The sequence below is a fragment of the Pongo pygmaeus genome, chromosome 3 (genome assembly GCF_028885625.2).
Source record: "Pongo pygmaeus isolate AG05252 chromosome 3, NHGRI_mPonPyg2-v2.0_pri, whole genome shotgun sequence".
NCBI lineage: Eukaryota > Metazoa > Chordata > Mammalia > Primates > Hominidae > Pongo > Pongo pygmaeus.
Window position 1 is genome coordinate 118,285,366 of NC_072376.2, and position 24,331 is coordinate 118,309,696.

At 36.2% G+C, this 24,331-nt stretch overlaps 1 protein-coding gene and 1 long non-coding RNA gene across 2 annotated transcripts in view; one reads left to right on the top strand and one right to left on the bottom strand.

Annotated features, from left to right (window-relative positions):
• The window catches only part of ARHGEF38 (Rho guanine nucleotide exchange factor 38), a 123,207-nt gene that overhangs the window by 42,414 nt on the left and 56,462 nt on the right, over positions 1–24,331 (top strand). The window contains exon 3 of the mRNA XM_054484498.2: positions 15,634–15,757. Coding sequence (XP_054340473.1) covers positions 15,634–15,757 — 124 coding nt within the window. The remainder of the gene's footprint in view (positions 1–15,633; positions 15,758–24,331) is intronic.
• Positions 10,941–23,053, bottom strand: LOC134739453 (uncharacterized). The gene is made up of 3 exons (XR_010126089.1): positions 22,147–23,053; positions 15,566–15,781; positions 10,941–13,334 (listed from the first exon to the last, which is right to left on the bottom strand). It is a non-coding gene; the product is annotated as an uncharacterized LOC134739453 (long non-coding RNA).

A 24,331-nucleotide genomic window follows, 5' to 3' on the forward strand; every position in this document is an offset into this window, starting at 1 on the left:
AAAATAAGAACTTTAATTAAAAACATAATGCCCTTATTTTCTCTATCTTCCTCCCTTTCTCTCTTTAAATAATCCTTTTAAATACACATGTAAAATTTTACATGTAAGGATAAAATTTTTCCTCTGATCCTTTACCTTGTTTACTCTCCCAAACTTTCCAAATTTTTTTTTAATATATTGTGTTTTCAGAGGGGTAGAGACTACATTTAAGAATAAGGGTACACATTCGGTTGTTTGGAAGAAATTTTATAATGTATAAAACAATCTCCTATATATCTTGGCTGTTTCTCACGCTATGCTCGAAACACCAGAAATCCATGTAAACTGTAAAACAAACTGATGAAAAAGCCAAGTCCCTTTCTCCACTTCCATCTCCTATTCGATCCAGCCCCACCCACTGTAGAGTAAGGCAGTTCCTGAGGTCAAACTCCTCAGTCACAAGACCTCACAGACTTTAGTGAGTACAGATATCCAAACCAGGCTGGTAATTCCAAAGTAAAAGATGCCCTAAAAGCCAGAGAAAAACAGGGATTTTGTTCACTACATTAAATAAAAATCTGAGAAAACCAGAGCAATTCCTGCCAAGTATAATTAAGATGCTGGGAGAAATGACTCAAAAGAAATATACCTGCCTTTCTCATTCTACTTTGTATTGGCCTTTCTGAACTAAGGTGCTGACTTGAAAATGTTATACTCTTGCTGGAAGTCTGCTTTAACTATCGATACAAATATTCTTCAATCCTTTACAAATACTGATTTTCATGAAGGATAAGATACATCACAACAAAAAATCCTGTAATCTGTATGTCCAGGTTAGAACTCCATTTTTTTTTTAAATCAAAGACTTCATTTTCACACTTTCTGTGGAATCCTAGCATTTATTATATAGTCTGGGCCATTGTTCTCCATAATAAGGCCAGATACCTGAAGTCTCATAAAGTCAGAAAAAAAAAACTCAATAAAATTTGTCTTGATTTTCTGTAAGTTTGTTAATAAGGGCAGTTCCTATGTGTTGGAGGTTATAGATGTGAAATGTTAAATTTAAAAATAAAAGTCACAGTGTTGCCAGCCACAATGTGATTATGTTAATACATAATATCTAACTGGCCTCTTTCTCAAGTACTGACACTGAGTCATCACACTTCACTTACTTTCCCATTTTCCCCTGGAGGGACATTTCTGTTTTGTCAACCTGGAAAACACATAGTTTGCTGTCATATTGGATTCAGATTTAGTTGGGTATGAAAGTGATACATCGATATTCTAGTATGTGAGTTTTCTTTTTATGGGAAGGAAATCTCTTATCTTTGCTTGTTCAGAAAGTCTCAACTCAAAAAAATGAGGCATTCATTTTTATCCTTGTACTATAGTTTTATGATGGAAACTGTCCTCCTTTTTGTTACATTTATAAGCACTTCCTAAGCTCCATTTTAGGACAGCTTCAGTGTTCTCTAATTTTTATACTCTATAGTCCAGATCAGAATCTGCTGGACCAAGTGAGGAGAAAAATGAATGCATTTCCCAATTCAGTGCAGGATTTGGGCTGCCCAGAATTGAAAAACATAGATGTGTTAAGTGGATCTGTTTTAATATCCAGAAAAGTCATCCCTCAGCCTGGGAAAGATGATCTTGTGCTCATTACTTTACTTCCCAGAATGGAGATGATGCATAAACCACAATTTTAATTTGCTTTTGTTTGTGTGTGTGTGTAAAATAAGCAACAAAATTTCAGTGGCTGTGATTATTATAATATTGCCATAAACCTCTCTAATGAAATGCCAGCAATGTTGAGACAGTTTTTTCAGGCATAGATCAAAATAGCCGTGCATATCAGTACAGGGCCATAAATCCTGGACTCCAAACAGTAACACTGGGCCAGAAAGGAAGCAGATATTAAGGAAACAATTATTTTATTAATATGTACTTATGTAAGGCACTTTAGACACAGGCAAGGTAGATGATTACATGAGTTGATTAATTAATTAATTTTAGGTCATTTAGAGTATGTAAGGACATATGAAACACATTTTTGTGTCATCAAAAAACTAAGAATCCCTAGTGAGAGGCCTCTTATAGCTATGAGAAGATAACTTGTAATGCAAAGTGATAATTGATAAGTGTAGACAATAAGTGCAATTGGAGTTCAGAGAAGGGACAGATCACTTCCAGACAGATTAACTGAGTTATATTTCAAGAAGAATGTGATATTTTAGTTGAATATGCAAATTAAAAAATTAAATGTTTGTCAAGTGCCTATTGCATGCAGTGCCTGCTCCTGAGCTCTGCGTGGGTATCAAGGAAATTTATGTCACAGTCTTGCCCTAGTAAAGTCTATAATGTGGCCAAGAAAATGACTCATAAACACATAAAACACAAATAACAATCAAAGATCTATTTCAAGGCAATGCTAGAAGTGATCATGACAGAAGGCAGTCATGATTAGTTGTGCTAATTAGTTATGCAAACAATTAATTGCTTTAGACATTAGCAAAAGGAGGCACTCACTTCCCTGACCTGTTGGCAGCATTTGACAAAAACAGTGCTTTCTGTCTTCCAGGACTCTACACACTCTTTGTTTTCCCTGTACCACTCTGGCTGCTGCTTCTCAGTCTCCTATGCTGGTTAATCCTCATCTATAAACACTGAAGTAATTGAGGGCTCTGTCTGTGGTCCTCTTCTCTCTTTTGTCCACATTAGCTCTGTTGCAAATCTGATGTGGTTCATGGCTTTAAAAATCCCATCTGCGTGCTGATGATTGGCAAATTTTTATCTCCAGCCTAGACATTTTCCCTGAAGTCCTCCTTTGTTTCTCCAATTCCCCACTCAAATCTCTACTTGATTATCTACAAGTCATCTCCAGTTTAACATGTTCTAAACTGAGTTCCTAATTTCCTCTTTAAAACATTCTCCCTTGTATTCTATCTCATCTCAGAAAATGGCAGCTCTACCTTCCAGTTGCTCAGGCAAAAATCCCTGGAGTCATCCTTAACTTTTTCTTTCTCTTAATTCCCATATCAGGCCGATCAGCAAATTCTTTAGTTCTGCCTTCAAAATTTATCCAGAATTAGACCATGTCTCATCTCCTCTCTTACTTCTACTCTGGTTCAAGAACCTATCAATAACCCCCTGGATTTTTACAACTGTCTTGTGACCCATCTCTCTTCCTCTACCCTGTTTCAACCAAGCAGCCAGAGAGATCCTTTTAAAATATCTGTCAAATTATGTCACTCTTCTACTCAAAACCCTCCAATGATTTCCCCTCTCACTCTGATTAAAACCTAATATACTCATGATGACCTACAAGGTCCTACAGGGGCTGGCCCTCATTCTCACTGATGTCATCTATTTTTACCTTCTGGCCTCTTCACTCTTTCTTGAACAAACCAGGAGCACTACTGTTTCAAGCTCTTTGTTCTTGCTGTTTTCTTTGCCTTGAATGCTCTTCCGCAAAATAACTTCATAGCTTGCTCCTTCATGTCCTTCAAGACTTTACTCAGTAAATCCTTCCTTCACCACCTCAATCTATCTTAGACTGGATTCCTCAGAAGCAGAGCCTGATAAAAGGATTTTAGATGGTATTGATTTGGGAGATGATACCCTGAAATAGCAGTAAGGGAACGGGGAAATGAGACAGAGAAAGAAGACAATATAGGGTACATTAATGAGTGGATTAACTCTGTGGCCAAACGGGGCTCATTTCCCACTGGGAGCTTGAGGAGGCTGTACAGAACACATTGTCCCATGGGAGGAGTATTTACCCTCCTCAATTCCTGTCAGACACTGGCTAAGGGATCCTCCTGGGAGTGTTAATTCCTGGCACTTCTAACCTTGTCTGTGTGTAGGCAGAGCAGGCATCAGCAGTCAGAGAAAGGCTTTAGATGGAAAATCAGAGATGCTTACACCAGAAGGCCCTTCACATGTCCAAGAATATTCAGAATCAAGGAGATATAAGTAAGGCATTGCCAGTGCTGCAGCCTCCCCAAAATTCCCTATCTTCCTTTTGCTGTTTTTGTTTTATCCCTATAACATTTAACCCTATATTTAATACAATATATTTTCCTTACTTATCTTGTTTACTTTTCTCCTTTATGAATCATGAATTTTGTCTCATTTGTTCACTGCTATATCCCCAGCACCTAATACAGTGCTTTATACATGAGCAGCAGTAAATATTTATAGATTGAAAAAAAAATAAGTGGATGAACAACTTCAGGATGGGTAAGTGATCCAGGAAGTCTTAGAGAAGGGATGGGATTTGCAGTGAGTAAACATTGGTTAGGCGGAGGCAGGGTCAGGAGAGCAGCCCAGCAGTGGAGAACCACAGAAGCAAGAGTAGGTGAGCTAACATAGGGTAAGTTTAAAAATGAGTTAATTCCTTTTGATAGTAGCAGATGGTTCTTATAAAAATAAAAATAACTGGAGTAAGACGAGATGGGTCTTGTCCAGGCAAACTGTCAGACTGAGGAATTTGAGGTCTTTTCTGTAGGCAACTGGGAAGAAACAAATGTTTTAAAGCAGAGGAATTAAAACTGTGTCGTAAACCCAATGAAACATGTTTTAGGAAGACTAATCTGAAGTTATTAGTAAGCTGATTTGGGGAAACAGGAAATAAAAATGAGTTTGCAAGCTTTTTCAGAGGCAGAAACTGGGGCCTGATAGAGTTTTACAAAGTGACTAAGAAAAGGCTAATTGAATGTTGGAGATAGTGTGGTTAAGCTATGAAGGTCAGAGTTAGGGATGACAGAGGGCAGAGCCTGCATTGACCCTAAGGTCTAGAGTCTAGAATTTAGTGGTACAGCTAATAGATGGTGCACCCAAAGACCTGTCCCCACTCCAGGGCTCACACTTGTTTCCATCATCCTGGGCATACCCAGCAAAATCCAAACTCAGCTGAGTTTTGAGAATCTTCTGGAACTCAGGTGACTTAACATTGGTTTGGGCACCTTGGATTTTTGACAAAGGTAGTTGCTCAAAAAAAAGAGACAAGTGAGAAATTATTAGCAGTTTAAAAATGTTTCCAGAACTGGCTCTGCTTCCTAAAATCAGCACTCACTCCTGCTCCCTTCCTTATCCTTATTGTCTATGGTTCTTGGGATTCGTACTGCAGCTTAATGCTGTGGGGAGCATTAGTCTACTTAGTAGTGCAAAGATCCCGCCCTGTCTCCAGATGAGGACTCTGGCAGCCCCATCATTTCACAGATAATGAACATCTGAAGCACTCATCTAGTTTGGGAACCGCCTTTAGCAGCTAGCAGTTTGGTCAAAATTCATTCCACAGTTTTTCTAAAAATAACAATAATAGCTACAATATATTGAGTACTTATTAGGAGCCAAGCATTATTTTAAACAACTTGTTTATATTAGTTAATATAATCCTCCCAGCAACTTATGAAGTAGGTTTAAGTGTTCCTACTTGACTAATGAGGAAACCAAGGAACAAAGAGGCTAAGTAACTTATCCAAAGTCACACAGCTGGAATGTGGCTCCTCCTTGACACCTGCTCACCAGCCAGCTCCTGACCCTCGGGAGGATGGGTGAGGAGAGGTAAGGGAGGGGGAAGGTGTACTTGAACTTGTACCATCATAGACTAGCTTTACATTCTTTGGATTTTCTAGATATAATAATGTGGCACTCTTACAGGTACTTTCCTGGCCTTTTTCAGGCTATTCCCATGATGGTGGTGTTGGGGAGATTCTCTCTTGAAAGCCACTCGATCCAATTGCATCTGTCCCAGTCGGTGATTTGCAACTCTTTCCTGAGCCCCGAGGCATCCAGAGTGTGCCTTCATATTCTGCCCTTCAGCCTTGCAGGCAGAGTCATAGATATGTTTATACTAGCTTCCCCACCTCACAGGGTCCACAGCTGGCCCACAGGAAGCATTCAAGCATCCCTGACCCCCAAGACTTATGGGAGTACAGATTCATCCCAACATAGCCATCACTTTCCTACTGCCACAGCTCCTTTAGGTTTCTCAGGTGTGAGGTCAACAGAGATGACTTTGAAACAGTTCACTAAACTTTCCTTTGCAAGTTCCGCATATGGCAAACCATCTCCCGCTCACTTTGGTATCTGATAGCTAAGAAATTGATGCCTCAATTGAAATTCAGGCAGGAGATGTTTGTTTTTTAACCTTCTTTCGTATGTTTACTATCTTCATGGGATTCCATGGAGACATCCTGGGGAAGAAAACATGATATGGACTAGTATAGTATGTGCCATGAAATCAAACAGCTCCTGGAGTGCCATGCTGCAGGAGGCAAAGGAGAAAAGTGGTGCAGACACAAGGCCACGAAGAGCCCCATGCCAGAAGAACTGACTTCGTGTGTGTGGGGAAGGGAAACCATTGGAAATTTAAACAGTAATGCTTAACTTAGATGTGATGATCAAGTGACATTACCCAAGGGAAAAAATGTGAGAATTACAGTGGTCAAGTGATTAAATCCTGGAAACACCAGAATTTACAACACAAATGGACTTCATGGATATTTGTTCTATGTTGTACCAGTTTTGTCCCTAATTCCTGTGTTACTACTCAAGGCTACTGTCACACATCTGCCCACCACATCTTTTTGTGCCCTCTGGTTTCACCCTTCTTTTTTCTTTTCATTTATCGTCTCTAGCAAATTTTTCTTTTCCTTTCTTTTGCAAAAGCATTTCCTCATTTTTCAAATTATTTTCAGTGAGTTCTGGTTTTTGTTGTATTATTGAAGATTAGAACTTTGTAATTGTGTCATTAAATCAGGAAAAAAATGGGTGTTAATGCTAAGTCATCCCTGATATCAGTAATTTGTTTCAGATATTAGGCCTAAAGGATATGGGTGCTTGTTGAAAAAGTTATGAGTATTGCTATAAGCTCTCAGTTTGAGTATGTACAGGGAGAAGAAATAAACACACATGTACACACATTCACACACACCCTCACACAGTGAGTACTAAAGTGATCAAAGCAAAAAATGTTTACCCCATTCATCATGCCCAGCCACAAGCTATTAAATATAATTTTTTGGCTGACATGGATACATTAAAAAATTATAAATTTTTCCTATAATTTCACTGATTGTTCCAAAGAGTTTCCAGATTACTTTCTCTATATTTCAACAATATAAATCATAGTGTTTAGTCTATGCTTTCTAAAGAATTTCTGAAAAGATTATAAAATACACTAGCCCTCCAGCTCAAAAGACCTATTTTTAGCAGGACTGTTTGTCTTTGGAACATTTCATATAAAATTCAAAGTAGGAAAAGGAAGGCAAGACCACCCCAAACCTCTGCTGAGTAACTTCTTTTCTGCCTGTCCCTGTGTCAAGGCAGAGAAGAGAAACAATGGCAGATACCTTTAGTCAACTACTTACCTTTTACCCAAGGATACCAATATAATAACTTTGCTTTTCTATTACTAGTCAAAACAAATTTTCTGTTGGACTTTTTTTTAAGTTTAATTTTAATTTTAAGTTCCAGGGCTGTTGGACTTCTTAACTCAGGGTCTTGTCAAGTTTGAACCCAGCCTTTTTCTCTGGCTTTGGCTGTTGCCTCTGCCCTTCCTCACACACATGCTGAGGTTTCTGTTCCAGAGCTCCCACTCTCCTTTCTGCAAAGGGACTAACATCTCTGTGCTAATGTAGGTCCGTCCGCATTAGTATCTTCTGGCCTGGAATGTTTTCTGGCAGTTATCAGGTAACTTAGGCATTTATCTGCAAGATTAGTTAAAAGACTTGCTGTATAGCTGTGATATTGACTCAACTCATAGTTTGACTCAATTAGCCAGTTTCAAATCCAGTTTCACAGCAGGAAATTTCACACATACAAATCAGCACTTTTGAGAAGCCTGATGAAATAATGGCTAGTTTACCCTGAAAAGCTTTGTAATCTAGAAGCCAACAGTCTCAGTAAATGCCATAGTAATGAGTTAATTATCCTAGCCCAGTGGTTGCTGGGGCTTTCTGCCAACATCCTTTTTCTCCACTTGCTGCAATTTCTGTCTGACAAGCACTCCTCTTCTCAACTTCCTCACTAAAAAATAAAACAAAACCTACTTTATCCTCTCAGAATGTCCCCAGTGAGTCTCCACTTCTCAAATATTTTGTAACACATGGCAGCTTTCTTCCACTTCCACCTTACTGCAGTCTGAATATCATTGGGTTTTGATGGCTTCAGCATTAATAATGGATCAATCTAATTTAGAGGATGCATCCAGGCCTCACCAAAATGTTGTGTGTGGAACTGTCCTACAGAAGGAGTAGATGGCACCAAGGTTCTATTAGACCAAATCAGTTGATGGCCAAGGAGAATTTGCCCTATATTAATTCTAATGTAATTACTACATAAGTTCAGAGCCCAGAATTGGGGCCCTATTTGAACCTGGATTTACTGCGAAACTACACCAAATCCAAACACTGAAGACTTTTCTAGAAACAATTTCCAGAGGATGATTTGGTTGGTGTCAATCATCGTGGCCCTTGAAAGCAGTGCTGTTTATTTTCTCCCTTCTTCTACAATTGTTGTATTAAATATATATGTCATACACATATATATGGAATTTTTAAGTTGTGTGATTTTGATCATCAAATTAGGAGCCCAAAAATATAGTTCCAAATTGAGGTCAGGACAGCAATATGCAACTGACAATTTTAAATCCTTTGGTTGTCAGAAGAAAAAAACAATGTTTATTTGTTAGTACTTTTTAAAATCCTTTAAAAAATTAATAACTTTAGCTCAGTGATAGTCATGAGTGTGAATAAGACTTTAGCTAAGAGCTGATTATAATAATGAAAAGGGTGATCTATCTAGATTTCAAAAATTTATGAATGGTTAAGTACATTACAGTATTTCCACAAAATGTTAGAAATGGTGCAATTGAGGAAAATCACTGACATGAAAAGATGTTCATGTTATGTTGTTAAGGTAAAAAAAATTCAAACTCTTTTTGAAGTATATAATTTTTTGTATGGATGTACATACACACAGACACACAGAGAAAAATAATCTGGAAAAACATATCTGAAAACCTTATCAGTGGCTATTTCTGTGTGGTAGAATTACAGGTGATCGTATTTTCTTTCTTTTACTTTCTTTTGTCTACTCATCCTTAATTTTCTACAATGACATGAACTACTTTTATAATAATAGCCTAATTTATTTTTTCAAACAATGTTTGTTCCCAGACTTCTTTACAGTGTTACTTTTAGAGATGTTAGTGGTTGGCGGTCTGCAGGACACCTAAGAAAGTTTGGTTTTTCCTCCCTGTGATGGGGTTTAGGTCGATTCATCCAGTGCTCATTAAACAGAAGCCTATAAACAGGCATGTCCCAGGTGTAAATTAGAGGAAGGTTGGCTTCTGACAGCAAATTAGCCAGTTATACCAATGGCCAAACTAAACACCCCAGTGTGCCTTTGCAGATAAAATTAAGGAAAAAATTATAAAATATCCACGTGATTGTTTTGAACAACTAGATTGGTAATTTTTTCCCTTTAAACCACTTTTGATCTTTGCATGCTTGTTATTCAGAGCCTAGTGAATTGATTACAAAGAATATTTATTTTTGACTCCTACAAGAGTAAATAGATCATGTGCATTGTACAGATTCAATTCAGTTCAAATTTTTAAACTTTTACTAGTAACTATGCACATACCCAGAACCGTGTTAGACACAGTAGAGTACTCATAAAGGCAAATGTCTTAGAGGAACTCACAGTTTTGTCATAGAGACAGATAAATTAATAAATATTTCTGATAAATAGAGTAGAATGGGCTTCCATCTAAGCAGTGAGTAATACAAAGCAAGAGACATGGAAGTGAGGGAGAAAGAGAGGTTAATTCTAACCAAGAAATAGGAAATGTTTCCTAGAGAAAGTAACATTTTGGCTACAATTAAAAGTGTATTAATCTTCTTTGGGTCATAGATAACAGAAATAAAGTTCAAACTAGCTTAAATAAAAAAGACAGTTTGTCGGCTTATGGAATAAGTATTTCTTGTTTAGGCAAGGCTGGATCCAAGGGTTAACAAGACTTTGCCACCAGGTTTAGCTTTCCTCTTTGTGACTTTTTCACAGACAAGTTCTCCACAAAGATGACTGCCAAAGATAGAAACTTACATACTATTTTTGTCCAGTTAGGCTTCTATTTAAAAAAAAATGCCATAAACTGGGTAACGTAGGCAACAGAAATTTATTTCTCACAGTTCTGGAAGCTGGGAAGTCCCAGATCAAGATGCCAGCAGATTCAGTGTCTGATGAGGGCCCGCTTTCTAGACAGCCATCTTTTAGCTGCAACCTTTTTAATTTGTTGAGTAACCTCCATACTATTTTCCATAATGGCTGTACTAATTTACATTCCTAGCAACAGTGTGCAAGAGTTCACTATTCTCCACATCCTCACCAATACTTGTTTTCGTTCTTTTTAATAGTAGTCATTCTAACAAGTATGTGGTCATATCTCATTGTGATTTTAATTTGCATTTGTCTGATGATAGTGATATTGAGCATTAAATACCTATTGACCACTTTTATGTCTTCTTTTGAGAAATATCTATTTAGATCCTTTGCCCATTTTTGTAATTTAATTTATTTTTATTTACTTATTTTTAATTTTTATAAATACATAAAACTTGTACATATATGCAGGGTACATGTAATATTTTGATACAAGTATACAGTGTGTAATGATCAATACATAACACTTGTACATATATGCAGGGTACATGTAATATTTTGATACAAGTATACAATGTGTAATGATCAAATCTTAGTAATTGGGATATTCATCCCCTCAAACATTTATCATTTCTTTTTAAAATCTATTTTCAAGGATGGTTTCAGAACATTTATAATTTTGTTTGTGTTGGGACATTCCAAATCTTTTCTTCTAGCTATTTTGAAACATAACAATAAATTATTGTTAACTGTAGTCACCCTGTATCTTCTTTCTTTCTTTTTTTTTAATTTTTATTTTAAGTTCATGGGTACATGTGCAGGATGTGCAGGTTTGTTATGTAGGTAAACGTGTGTCATGGGGGTTTGTTGTACACATTATTTCATCTCTCAGGTATTAAGCCTAGTATGCATTAGTTTTGCCCATGTTTTAATGGGATTATTTGTTTTCTTACTGAGTAGAGCTCCTTATATATTTTGCATATTAACACCCTTTATCGGATGTGTGGTTTGCAAATGTATTCTCTTATTTCACAAGTTGTCTTTCAACTCTGATTATTGTTTTCTTTGCTGTGCAAAAGCTTTTAAGTTTGATGGAATACGATTTGCCTATTTTTGCTTTTGTTTCCTGTGATTTGGGGTCATATCCAAAAAATAATTGCACAGACCAATGTCATGGAACTTTTCGCCTGTGTTTTCTTCCAGTAACTTTACAACTTCAGGTCTTACATTTAAGTGTTCATTTTGAGTTGATTTAGTGTGAGGTAAGGGTCTAGTTTCATTTTTCTACATGTGGATAGCCAGTTTTTCTAGAACCATACGTTGAAAAGACTGTCCTTTCCCATTGTGTGTTCTTGACATCTTTGCTGAAAATCAATCAACTGTAAAAGTGTGGATTTATTTCTGGGCTCTCTATTCTGTTCCATTGGTGTATGTGTCTGTTATTATGCTGGTACCATGCTGTTTTGATTGCTACAGCTTTGTAGTAGATTTTGAAGTCACTGAAAACTACTTAACATTGATAAAAGAATTTGAAGAAGACATGGATAAATGGAAAGATATCTGGTGTTAATGGATTGGAAGAATTAACATTGTTAACATATCCATTCTACTTAAAGCAATCTATAGACTAAATGCAATTCCTATTAAAATTTCAATGACTTGTTTCATAGAAATAGAAAGACAACCTTAAAATTTATATGCAACCACACAAGACCCTGAAGAGCCAAAGCAACCTTAAGCAAAATGAACAACGCTGGAGGCATCACATTACCTGATTTTAAAACCTAGTAATTATTTAAATGTAATGGGAACTGGCTATTTGAAATATATCTTGCGATAAGTACTTTTGTAAAGCAACAAATTAAATTGCCAATTGAAACACTGGCCATTAATCTAGAACCAGAAATACCATTTGACCCAGCAATCCAATTACTGGGTGTATACCCAAAGGAATATGAATCATTCTACTATAAAGACACATGCACACATATGTTTACTGCAGCACTATTTACAATAGCAAAGACATAGAACCAACCCAAATGCCCATCCATGATAGACTGGATAAAGAAAATGTGGTACATATACACCATGGAATACTATGCAGCCATAAAAATGAATTGGATCATGTCCTTTGCAGAGACACAGATAAAGCTGGAAGCTATCATCCTCTGCAAACTAACAAAGAAACAGAAAACCAAATACAGCATGTTCTCACTCATAAGTGGGAGCTGAACAATGAGAACACATGGACACAGAGAGGGGAACAACACACACTAGGGCTGATTAGGGGGTAGGTGGGGAGAGGAGGGAACTTAGAGGATGGGTTAATAGGTGCAGCAAACCACCATGGCACATGTATACCTATGTGACAAACCTGCATGTTCTGCACATGTATCCCATTTTTTTAAGAAGAAAATTTTAAAAAAGAAACATTGGCCTTTAATTTTTATGTTTTGTAAGTCTGAATTATTATATGTTGACTTGACTTAGAATAGTGTGTACTCAGACTGTCTTTTTAAAAAAAATAAATTTTAATCCATTTAAAATGTAATTCAACTTAAGCTTTTAGAGCATTACCTGTTTCCAGTGAATGATTAATAAATATAAATACACGCTTCCTTGAATTTATATCAGTAATCATAAAATCATCTATCAGTTTTAAAAGCCTATGTGTACCAGGCATTTGTTTGTTCCTTGGCATAGCAATGATTGGATATGAATTAATTTTATGATTCACAGAATCCCCATGGGCTCATGGTGATATGGGCGTTTGAAATCAAGCCAATTGATGTTTTAATCCTTTCTGTCCTTCAGGAAGAAGTGGAATTAAAATCTATGTTTTTGTTATTTAGTATTTGTTGCACCAAGCTAAGATTACAGATAAAATGTAGAATTAGATCCTTGCTAAATGGATTCATAATCTAAATTAAACAGATATACAGGAAACTGACCTTGGGAAATAAATTGTAGGAGTGACAAATTGGTGAAAATTTCAGGAACAAACCAAAAAATCTAAACAGAGATAGTAAAGTACTCTATTATTAATATTTCCTGGTAAAGAACGAAGGCATAGAACAAAAAGGCCAATTTCTGAATCCAGTTGTCCCCTGAACTTCTTGCATAAGTTTGAGCATGGCTCCTCTCTTCATCCTGCATTATTTTCTGTATCTTCAAGATGGTTCATCCTTTACAAAAAAGTTGGAGTCATGTATGAAATAATAAACATGAAACACTTCAAGTTTCTCAGAATAAAGTTTCCACAGCAAAATGAAATAATAACAGGGATACACTGTATGATTTAATGCTGATAGTTTATCTTATCAAGCAAGTAAATTAGCGGCTGAAATTTTATATATTAGAAGGATTTATTTCAAAAATGATTTTAAGAAATATACAATCAGTAAGTTCAAACTAAACCAATCTATAAAACTTTGATTCATACTCAACTTTTGGAAGACATCTTGCATTATTCAAAGTTATTATACCTTTTTGGATTTAATTAATACCCAACACATAAGGCAATTCTTTAGGATAAGTAATGTGTTAAATCAGTGGCACTCAGAGATATATTACATTTGAGCCATTGATAATAATGAAGTATTATTAAATGACAACATCATGTTAACTACTTAATAATAATTTATTATTAAATAATAATTAACAAAAATCCATATAACTGTTATATGCCTTTTAAATATTTTCTGTGATATTAAATATACTTTCTAATATAGAAATTGCAAATCTTGAACCTCTCTAGATTACAAGCAAAAAAACCACATGTGCCATCTCTTATTAAAGTGAATGATCAATTAAGGAATATTTTGTGACACTGGATTAAAGACCCTAAGAACTAATAGTGATTACAATGTAATAATTAGTATGGAATTATAGACAATTTTGGAATACATAAAACTAGTTTTTTAAAAGTTCTCTAATCCTATATTGAAATAAAGCACTGCATATAACCATATGAATTTGATTACAAATGAGGCTGTGAGTTATCTTGAGGACAGGATGAATGATGGGAAAGTGAAAAATTTCCCAAGATGGTTGAAAGACTTGTATACAGCAAGACCATATTGCATAAGAAATAACTGACATAGTCACCACATTTTGAAAAGGTGCAATGGGAAGTCATGTTTCCACGTTCAATGATAGAATATCCTTACCAAAATAATATCGGTGTCCAATATGGAGAACAGTGGATGGGAGAGTGTCAAAAAGGGACGGGATAAAAAGATGAGCAGGTTGCTTTCTTCCTTCCCCCTTAAATAGACCCCACACACACCTAAAGAAACTGAGTCTGAAGTAATGGAAAAAAGCTGTAGTTGTTGGTCTTCGTCTGTAGAATTCCTCCATGTCTCCCTCTTATGTCCCTTGTTCCCAATTCCCCTAATTTCTTGGCACATTTTCTTTAATTGGATTCTCTGTCTCTTTCATATCCCCAACTTTGCTGAGCTGGTTTTAAGCCAGCAACTCTGCTTTTCACTTGTGCTACTCCTCCATGAATTGATTATTGATGAATTAATTATCCACCTATGACCTCATTCACAGTAAGTCATGAGTAAAAGGCATCCATCCACTCCTGTTCCCTGATGTAGCCCAGTAGAGCCTGCACCAATACAGCTGTGGCCTGACCAGTCACTATATGATTATGAAAGGAGAGCCAACTTAAACTAAAGGAAATTATTTTGAATAAGATCCATCCAAATCAGAGCACATATCTCACCATATTCAGATAGCTGAGGATAGTTGTCCATCCCTCTACTAACCAATCACTACCTATGACACAATCTGGCTTCTTTTGTAATTCTTGGTACATAGAAGCTTCTCAGAAATTATTTGATGAAAGGATGGATAAATGAATACATAAATTATTATAAACACTTGCTATAAGATCTAAGAATAATTACACTGGTTGTTAAGGGTGTGCATGAAATAACAAAATATAATGAATCCTTAATTAGTAGAATATATTTAATGATTTCCATTTACATTTATATCAAGAAAAAAAAAGGAAAAAGCAACCCAGCACATCTACTTTTCATCACTTTTCAAACATCTGTGGTTTAAAAAACAGCTTTGAAAATAGTTACTTGCCTCGGGTAAGGTCTGACTTCTGCTGTATAAGCAGTAAAATATTCTAAATCCTTACACACTAGTACATATCCTCATAGAGGGCAGTTAATACTAATTAGGACCAAATCTTCCCATTCTGGTTCTTGTAGGACTATATAGATGTATGTTCAACACAAAACATATTCAAAATTTTTTTGAAAGAAGTAACAGATGCATCATCCCAATTTCTTGGAAAAACAAAACAAAACAAAACAAACTGCACTCTAGAATTCCTAAATAAGAATGTTAACAGAAATGGTTAATGGAGACAGCATGGGCTCGCATTTAAAATGCTTACTGTTTAGCAGGAGAAAACATCCTAAATACAGTACTTCTCCATCAGCTCAATGTTTTTTGTTTCTTCAGATTGATAGGCTGGATGTGGATAGCTTGTTTAGCAACATTGAGTCGGTGCATCAGATATCAGCCAAGCTGCTGTCATTGTTGGAAGAGGCCACAACAGACGTGGAACCGGCCATGCAAGTAATTGGTATGTTTATTCTCTTCTCGAGTTCTACAATACAACAGGAAATAATTTTGTAATAACCTCCCTTTACTTTGGTTTTTTGTTCCTGACTCACCATGCTTCCCAGGAGATATATAAATGCTAAACCCATCTTTGGGCTCATTGTAATTATACAGACTCTGTATTTATTTTCAAATGGGTTTATATCCATTTGCTGAAGTCCCTCAGTAGCACAAAACACACCATTTGCTTTTTAATTTCCAATCTTTCAATCTCTTTGCTTTCCAGATGTTCTGTAATTTTTTTAATGGCTAACATTTACTTGATCCTTAAAGAATTAATTATTTAAATATTCTAATAGCTTTACTGATTTTTCATTACAATGTTTTTTAGATCTTATGCCCATCAACCAATTTTTTTAGATTATAAACTTCTTACATAAGGAATATAAAACTATTAAAGGAATGTAAGTTATTAAAAATTTATACAAGTTCTACTTTTTTCATGCTCTCTTTTTTTCTATATTATTTACCTTCCAAATATGTTTTTACTCTCAATCAGATATATTTTCTTACTCTGGTAGGATTTTCAAAAATAACAACAGAAAATACAATTTGAAAAGTATCGAGCCAAATTTTTATGCTCTCCATTTCTTGGGAATTTCCAAAGGAATATATGCTATGAACTCCTTAAAGGCAGTTTGCACTTCAAGACATCATACAAAGTGCCATGTAGGCTAAGAGTTTTTAAAATTATCGTTTCTCTATTTCACACTTAATATACAATAACTCTTCATTACAAAAATACTAAAACAATTCAGGAGCACATAGAGTAACGGTAAAATTTCCTTTCATATATCCCTCCAATGCCACTGCCTTCTCCACAAGTAACCACTTGTTTGATGTAGATCTTTACTTTGAGATACACACACAAAGACTACACACAAAGACTACACACAAACACCTTATGTCTTTACTGATTATGTCTTTGTTACCTTTTATTTGTTAGAGTTATAAAAATGTCATGAAACTGGTCTTGTTTAATATTTATAGAGAACCAAAGTTTCATGAGCAAAGCTGATCAAAGAGATGAAATATGGTGAAAGAAATGACTGGGCAATAAGGCCAACCCACTCAGAAAGATTTCTTCCACAGATAGGTTTAAATTCAATTGTTCTTTGTGATAAAATGTCCCCAACAAATTGTAAAAATATTTCCTAAAAGAAGAACTCTACTCATTACCACACTAATTCATTAGTGTGAATTCACTGGCCATTCATTTATTAATTCAATCAAAAACTAGTTATGAAGTAGCAGCATATTCACAAGATTCGGTACTGTACGACATTTCTTGGTATCAAAAGTTGAAAGGGCTCATTTCTGTCTTTCAAAAACATTCAATCAAACAGCTCCTTGAATTGAAGGTGTGGGTATAATACACCATCAAAGCAGTTTCTACACTACTGCAAACCTTGGAGGATAAAGAGAACATTTCTAGATGGAGACTCCAAGGATTCTTGAAGATGTTACTTGGGCTTAAAGTATAGGTTCTATTTCAACAATAGGGTCCATGTTGAGGAGAAGATTCCAAATGGAAATGACAGCAAGAAAAACAAGTATGAAACAAATGCCAATTGCCAAGCGTGTCTAGGAAATGAAGAGTGATCAAGCTGGAGTGAAAGACTGATGTAAGCAAGAAATGAGAAATGAACCTGAAAGAGCAGAGTAGGGACTGGCAGCACTTGGAAATGAAGTTTGGAATTTACCGTACAGGTAATAAAGAGCCATTAAAAGATTTCTGGCAAGGGTGTGATGAGACACAAAAGTTTCTGGAGAGAGAAAAATATGGTAGGTCTGAACAGAATGCAGAGGAGGAACTGAGTCCTAGACTAGTCAATAGGTTGCCATAAGTAATATGGGCATGTGGTAATAAGCATTGAGGCTAAAGGAGATACAGTGAAAATTTTTAAAAATGGGGTCATTTCAAGAGAAATGTAGAAGAAAGCATAAACAAGTTGTTGATTCATGTGCTGAAGTCAAAAACAATTCCAGATTTAAGGTGACCATGTATTGTGGTTTGTCTAGAGCATTCTGATTTTAGTGTATTATGTAAGCATTCAGTCCAGTTTAGCATTTGTCATGGACCTTTCCTTTTTAAAAATTATTATTATTATTAGTTGCATCAGAAGAGGTTTTATAAGACCTTTACATCATACTTCAACTTCTGACACAATCTCTTTTAGTAGAGTGTAAGAGGCATGTGCAGTTAACGGTTCTCACTGTAACACATGGTAAACTCTGAAACATAGTCCATCTCTCCTATGTCAACCTTTTCTAGTCTCAAGGAAAGTTATATCTTTCTTTGAATTGCCGCATGCAGGGAAGTGGCTGATTAAATGATGCTATTTGGATATGAACAGCTAGAAACTGCTAACTCCTTTCTGTTCTGGTGGTTGTGGATGGGTTGGATGCTGCAGACCCTGCCATCTACTGGGTGTAGCAGCTAGTTGTGTCATGACCCACGCTGGGTGGCCCATGTCATGACCTATGAGAGGCATGAAGCCATCGGGATGCCAGTCAATGGGGTTAATGGGACACGTTATTACAGAATAGATGTAAATAAAATATGTATGGAAATTAGGGCCTGAGAAATCACGCTACAGAGTGTCTAGAGGCTCTTGCTATGGTAATTTGGTTACCTATTGCATGTTATAAATTGACAGCTCTTTTACAAATTTTTTGGTTATGTTTCATTCTGAAATAAACCTTTTCAGAAGCAAGAATTTAATATATTCATGTTTGTATTAGTCCGTTTTCACACTGCTATAAAGAACTACCTGAGACTGGGTAATTCATGAAGAAAAGAGGTTTAATTGACTCACAGTTCTTCAGGCTTAACAGGAAGCAAGCCTGGGAGGCCTCAGGAAACTTACAATCATGGCAGAAGACAAAGGGGAAGCAAGGACCTTCTCCACATTGTGGCAGGAGAGAGAGAGAGAGCGCGCTACGGGGGAAGTGCCATGCACTTTCAAACAACCACATCTCATGAGAACTCACTCACTATCACAAGAACAGCAAGGGGAAAGCCCACCCCCATGATTTAATCACCTCCCACCAGGCCCCTCCCCCATCACATGGGGATTACAATTCAAGATGAGATTTGGCGAGAGGACACAGAGCCAAACCATATCAATGTTTCAGAAAAATTTTGATTTTCTTTTTCTCAAGAAAGTTGCTGAGCCCATAACACACAAAATACCATCCATCAAAGGGTCCTCAATGCTATCATTGACCATTGACAATCAGAAGATAGAAATCTGCTGAAGCAGCAGCAATGTCAGCAGCAATGTCAAAGTTTAGTCATTGTTTTTAAAAGACTGTGCTCTAAGCAAGTGATTAAATGCATGCAGCTGCTTAAGGTGTGTTTACATTTCACTCCATGCAGCATGACTTTTCATTTAGGTCAGACAACAGTTTTCCTAAATTAATTACATTCATTTTTAATTCTGAGTTTCCTTAGGCCTATGAGAAGTATAAAACAATGGTTACTAATGAGTTGACACAATTAGCAAAAGAGTACTGCAAACAGTTAAATGATGACAGTTTTATATCAGTGTGAGCAGATGAATCGAATAATAGTTCCAGTAGCAGTTAAAATTTTAAAAATCCAATTCACAGAACCAAAGAAAAGCTTTTAGAAGTTTATCATGTCAATGGTGAATTTTCTGACCTTATTATAGACGCTACTGTCACTTTAACTTAAAAATTAAACATTGTGACTGCAAATGATAACATGAATACAAATATTAGTGGAGCACAGCATCACAGTAAAACAATGATTTTATTAAAATAAAAATCTATAGAGCAGACGTGTACTTGAAAATGATTGGTGTAATATGATGAAGTTGTGGAATTTATTAATTGAAGTAAAAACTGTAGTGAAAATTTGCATTTATTTTTATATACACAAAATTAGAGTGAATAACAATATCTGAATAATAAAGCTGATACTGAATTAAAAATAATCTTATGTATGAAACTATACACTCTCTTTCCTGCTGGTCATTAATCAGTCTTTGGAAATGTTTGATTCTTTGAAGCACCACTTTACAAATCAACCAGAGTGTCCTAACATGGCATTGGACTAATTTTGTAAACAAGGCCTCTGAAATTGAATTGCATTTTGTTAAAAATCAGTTGGAAGTCTTTAGTTAAGGTATTCAAGAAATGGAGAAAAGAACTTCAATTTTTAATCTTTACAAATAATCATTAAAAACAAAATTGCAAATAGGAAGACATTGAAATGTATCCCTATGAAAACAAGGAGTAAGTTAAAAAAAAAAAAAAGCAATGAGAGCTCATGTATAAAATATTTAACTTTGAAAGTCCATAATCATACTTTGGAAAATCTGACTTATGAAGAGAAGCCTTTGATGGAGCTCCTCTTTAGTAGGATAAAGTAATATTCTGTACCAGATTTCACAATCTACATTTGGGAAAATATTCCAAAATTACAAATAGAAACAACTTACTTGGTGAGTTTTATTTTGAAAAAAAAAAGAAAAAAAAAGAGAGAGAGAGAATGAAAGAAAGCAGTTCAAATGGAAGCAAAAAGATAATGCCTATGAAAATATTTCAGCTCAAATATTTACTTGTTTTAATATGTATAGATAATGAGAATTTTAAAAGCTTCTATTTACCATAATTTCCTCTGAGCTCAATAGATATTTCCTTGCTTATAAAGTATTTTCTCAATTTTAAATACTATGGTTTACAAATTTCAGTAGTAAAATAAATATGCTGATATTGAATTATAACCTGCAGAAATATCAATGAGTTCTTGCTGATATAAATAAATGTGGAGAAAGGACAGCTGTTCATTACAGATTTTAATTAATATAGAGAGAAAGAAGAATGGCTGGGCACAGTGGCTCACGCCTGTAATCCCAGCACTTTGGGAGGCTGATGCGGGTGGATCACGAGGTCAGGAGTTTGAGACCAGCCTGACCAACATGGTGAAACCCTACTCTACTAAAAATACAAAAACTAGCCGGGCGTCGTGGCACGCACCTGTAGTCCCAGCTACTCAGGAGGTTGAGGCAGGAGAATTGCTTGAACCCAGGAGGTGGAGGTTACAGTGAGCCAAGATCATGCCACTGCACTCCAGCCTGGGTGACAGAGCGAGACTCCATCTCAAAAAAAAAGAAAAAAGCAGAAAATGGAAAATCACATTCACATTACATAAACACCACAGTCAACTATTGCAAACAAAATCTACTGATTGATGCTATGTTTAGTGGGTGAAAGTTAGAGGAGAAACATACTTTTCATAGTCTCAAACTTTCTCCCCAAGTAATTATTAACCTCAAAGGGAAAGATGGTAACTTTACATTGAGAATCCTAGCAGGGGCCACCTTTATCTAGAGATCTAGAGTTAATTTTCCTTCTCTGACAATCGTATTTTGATATGTAAGATGTTAATATTGGTGAAGCTGGGTAAAGAGTATTTGAAAACTATCTGCACTATTTTTTTCAAATTTTCTGTAAATCAAAAATTCGTTCAAAATAAAAAATTGAAAACCATGATTTACAGAGAAAACTCAATTGAAGATTTTCATACTTTCAGATTCACTAATCATAGAATTCCAACTTTGAGGAAAATTACAGAAAATTTTATTTAAAAAATTAAGACAATGAGGCCATATTTGAAAAAGAATCAGTTAGAGTCTCATTTTAATATCCTTATCCTTTGTATCTGGGCTGGCCTTGCGACTTGCTTTGATCAATGAAATGAGGCAAAACGATGTTCTACAACAGCATTATCAGTTCTGCTTTCTGCTTGTGAAGGGAGAGGCCCAAACTGCCCAGCCATTCCAAGCAACACAGCCAAGGCCTCAGGCTTGAGAGTAAGGTCCTTGTCAGCTGGCCAGCTGGCCACTAGCCAGTCCACCAACTGACGGGAAACATAGATGTAAACCCCATCAATGCCAGTTAAATGCTGCCCAATTGTTGACCCATACAATTGTGAGCAAACGAACAGTTATTGTCTTAAGCTTTTAACTTTTGGAGTGATGCTTTTTTTTTTCCTGTGGTAATTGCTAACTAATACAGATTAACAGGTGAGAGATTAACTTATTTCAACTCATATGGTGAGGGAAAACTTGATTTGGAAGTGGTTTTTGAGCTTGCACTTGAAAGATTTAGAAAGGTGGAGATTGGGTGCAAAAGGCTTTCTATGAGAAATAGGGTAAAGGCCTCAAAGCAAGAATACAGGAAATTCTGAAAAAGGATAGCAGCAGCCCTATGTGACTGGAGCATAGTGCAGAGAAGGCCTCTCTGAGCCGAACGTTGTAGACACACCAACACGAGTTCACTGGCAATTTCCATTACTAAACCTTTTACCAAAGCACTTACATTCCATAAGATAAACCGATTGTTGGTGAGATGTTTCCAAAATTATGTTATCATAAATGAAAAGCACAGGTGTTCCATTTCTTTGTCCTTAGATGGCACAAATAAGAGTTTGTGATTCACAGCTGTGGTGCCGAAGGGAGAATTTTCCTGATACCTAGATAAACTAGGAAGAAAATTTTACTCAATAGTAACACTGGAGTTTGGATAAGGTTTAAGTTTATACACAGGCGCATATGCTTGCAGATCTGAGAGCTCTGAGGAAGTTGTCTGTACTGTCATGCCAAGATACAAAGTGGATTTTAAAATCTTCACTTAAGCACAGTGTCTAGATAGGAAATGGGTTTTCAATCTTTATAGATGGGAGTATGAAATGTGGCTCTTGTTTCCACTTAGATAGCAGTGTAGAGTTTAAGAACACATGGGTTTTAATATCAGGTTGACTTGGGTTACATCTCGGCTTGTCCTGTTGCTAGATGTGTGATCTTAGGCAAGTTACGAAACCTAATTGAACTTCAGTTTCTCATCTGGAAACTGGAGGCAATAATACCTATCCCATATGGTTTTTATGAAGATTTGACAAAATTATGTGTACAGAATGATAGCCCAGCGCCTATCACTAATTAATATCCAATAGATGATGTTATAAATTATTATCCCAAGAATATTAGATTTACACATCTATTTTAAAAGCCTGATTTTTTCTGTATGTAACAAGTGAATAAAATGTGACTTTTTCTCAGAGGTCCTGATCATGTTTTTCAAACAAATCAGATTTGCTGGATGTGTGTGATTTCTAGATGCTCCCAATATCTATGCATCTTGACGATTGATGGGTCTAATATGGTGACATACTTTTTTCTGTGAAGGGAGATTTAACATATCAAGTGTCATTTTCCCATTTGGTAGAGTGAACAGCAATGGCAGTAATTAGTGTCCAAAGATGGCCCTCAATGGACCATGCCTCCTAGTTCACATTGTTATATAGTCTAGTGTCATACTGACTCTGAACTGGCCCTCTGATTCACTATTACAATGTGGTGAAAATGACACTGTATCAGTAACTGGGCCCAAGCCTTAGGAAAGCCTGACAATTTCTACTTTCATAATTTTGGAAGACTGCCATTTAAAAAGTTGGGATACCTTACTGGAAGTATCATGGAGAGAGACAGCAGATGAGACTATGTAGAGTGAGAAAGTGGCACAGCTATCCCAGAATCCCAGCAGAGGCCAGCCTCCCAGCTGTTCCTGCCAAGGCACTAGATTTGTGAAATTAGTCATCTCGGACATTAAAACCCAGATAAGCCCTTGAATGACTCAGCCAGAGTGGATGTCAAGTGTAGCAAAAGAACCACATAGTTGAGCCCAGTCAATCTACAAAATTGTGACAGAAAATAAAAATGGCTGTTGTTTCAAGATACTAAGCTTTGGGATGGTTTGTTACATAGCAATAAATAACCCAACAGCAATTGTCCTCTTATATGTGTTTGCATATTATAATGTTTCAAAGTATTAAAACAAGACTGTCATGAACATGCTTGAGTCTACTTTACTTGCTTACCTCATGCATAGCGTGCTGAGAATCAGACTGAAAGAAGCTTTTGATAAAGGAATTGTAATTTCTTGTATGCATTTTCCTGAGGGTGACTCTATCCTTGGAGAGAAATAATTTAGAGCTTTCTGTTCTTTGAAGATGTAGTATGTGATGCACTGTTGTTCTATAGCAGTGCTTTGTTTTCCTAAAGCAATGTTTCTTGTAGGTCCCTGAAGTAGGAATCTGTGCCTTTAGCAGTGAGTTTGTGAGAAGAGTACTAGTTGCTGACAATTCATATCATAATGCTCTGTGGGAGATACTACATCGGAGCTCACTTAAATGACTTTTTCAGTATTATTATTGTGTGTAAGTGTGTGCATGTTTTACTCAGGACACAGATAGGCTTGACCTGGTTAATTTTGGCCAACTGGGACAGGTTGGGAGGGTCCTAGACCTGCATACTTGAATGTATGAGGTCAGTGCGGAGGTTTGGGGGACACCCAGATGCAACAGTTGAAAGATCAGAATGCAAATGTTAGAAGTAATAGGAAAGCTGTCCACTTTGGAGAAAATGACAATGGGGAAATGGTGTTTTCAGGATCAAGGATACACCAATCCTCACAAGAAAGAAAAAATCAGCAGGAAGCAGGTACC